This window comes from Humulus lupulus, chromosome 2 (assembly GCF_963169125.1).
Source record: "Humulus lupulus chromosome 2, drHumLupu1.1, whole genome shotgun sequence".
Classification (NCBI taxonomy): Eukaryota; Viridiplantae; Streptophyta; class Magnoliopsida; order Rosales; family Cannabaceae; genus Humulus; species Humulus lupulus.
In genome coordinates, this window is record NC_084794.1 from 64,774,594 (window position 1) to 64,775,881 (window position 1,288).

The 1,288-nt window shown below is 39.6% G+C and overlaps 1 protein-coding gene across 1 annotated transcript; it reads left to right on the plus strand.

Moving 5' to 3' along the window:
- On the plus strand, positions 1 to 925 carry LOC133814348 (pentatricopeptide repeat-containing protein At3g22670, mitochondrial-like). The gene is made up of 2 exons (XM_062247319.1): positions 1 to 75; positions 221 to 925. Exons 1-2 carry the CDS (start codon positions 1 to 3, stop codon positions 923 to 925), a joined length of 780 nt encoding a protein of 259 aa, XP_062103303.1.
- The last annotated feature ends 363 nt before the right edge of the window (positions 926 to 1,288 follow it).

Here is a 1,288-nt window from a genome sequence, read left to right on the forward strand (position 1 = left end):
ATGCAGCATCTACCACCGCCGGCACAGTGGCGACTTGGTCGCTCGACAATCAACGCTGCCAGTTATTCCGTCACCGTAGTGATTGTAGCGTGTCAAATTTAGAGGTTAAACGGATCAAAATTATGAACAAAGGTTTAGACTTTGAAGGAGTTTAAGTTAGAAGACGTTTGCTCAGTTCGAAGGCTTGACATCTCAATTCTAGATGCTGTTAAAATTGCAGGTAGCTACTCTCTTTTCCATTCCAAAACCCACTACCATTGCTTTGCACCGTTACCTTCTTTTTAACTCACAATGCACCAAGACCGAGTCACCTCAGGAAGAAGATGATGATTTTGTTATTCCGTCTCTTGTTTATTGGGTCGAATCTCCGAATCAGAGGCTTGTTGAACTCGAACCCCGTAAACAACTTCGACAATCTCTCTACGACACTGCTGAGCGGATTCTTAATAGACGATTTTCTTCACCTGAACAAGTAAATCAAGCTCTTAATGATTGTGGTTTAACTTTGTCAGATAGTATAGTACATCAATTTTTGATGCGATTTAGCAATGAGTGGGTCTTGGCTTTCGATTTTTTCATTTGGGCTGAAACACAAACAGATTATAGGCATTCCCCGGAATCGTACAACTTAATGGTTGATATCTTGGGGAAAGCAAGAAAGTTTCAGCTTTTGTGGGGATTGATCGAGGAAATGAACCGTTTGGATGGGTACTTTTCGTTGGTCACAATGACAAAGGTCATTGGGAGACTTGCAGGAGCTCGCTTGTATAAGGAAGCCATAGATGTTTTAAGGGGAATTGAGAGATTTGGCATAAGCAAAGACATCACATCGTTGAATATTCTTATGGATTCATTGGTCAAGAGGAATGGCGTTAAGCATGCTCATGAGGTTTTCTTGGAGTTTAAGGATTCAATACCAATGTGAAGGTGCAATATCTAACTTCTTGAATCAAGAAATTATTCTACTAGAATGTAATAGACAATTAAAGCAAAGTAAAATCACACATAGAATTTTACAAGCTTCATCTGCACTGGAACAATTTCCAGCCGACTAGTGCTTGGGTCGGGTAAGATGTAACTTTCACTAACAAATAAAATGTTAAGTACAATGACTAGTTCCAAAATGAAATCAACGTCTTAACACTACTGAAATTACAGATTACCCTAAAAACTTGAGTAACCACTCAAGAACAATTTCCAAATCCCTTGGAACTTATGAATCGAATCCCTCGATTCAAAAACGCTCAAGATCCCCTCAAGCACGCTAGTTGAATCCCTCTACTAGCTA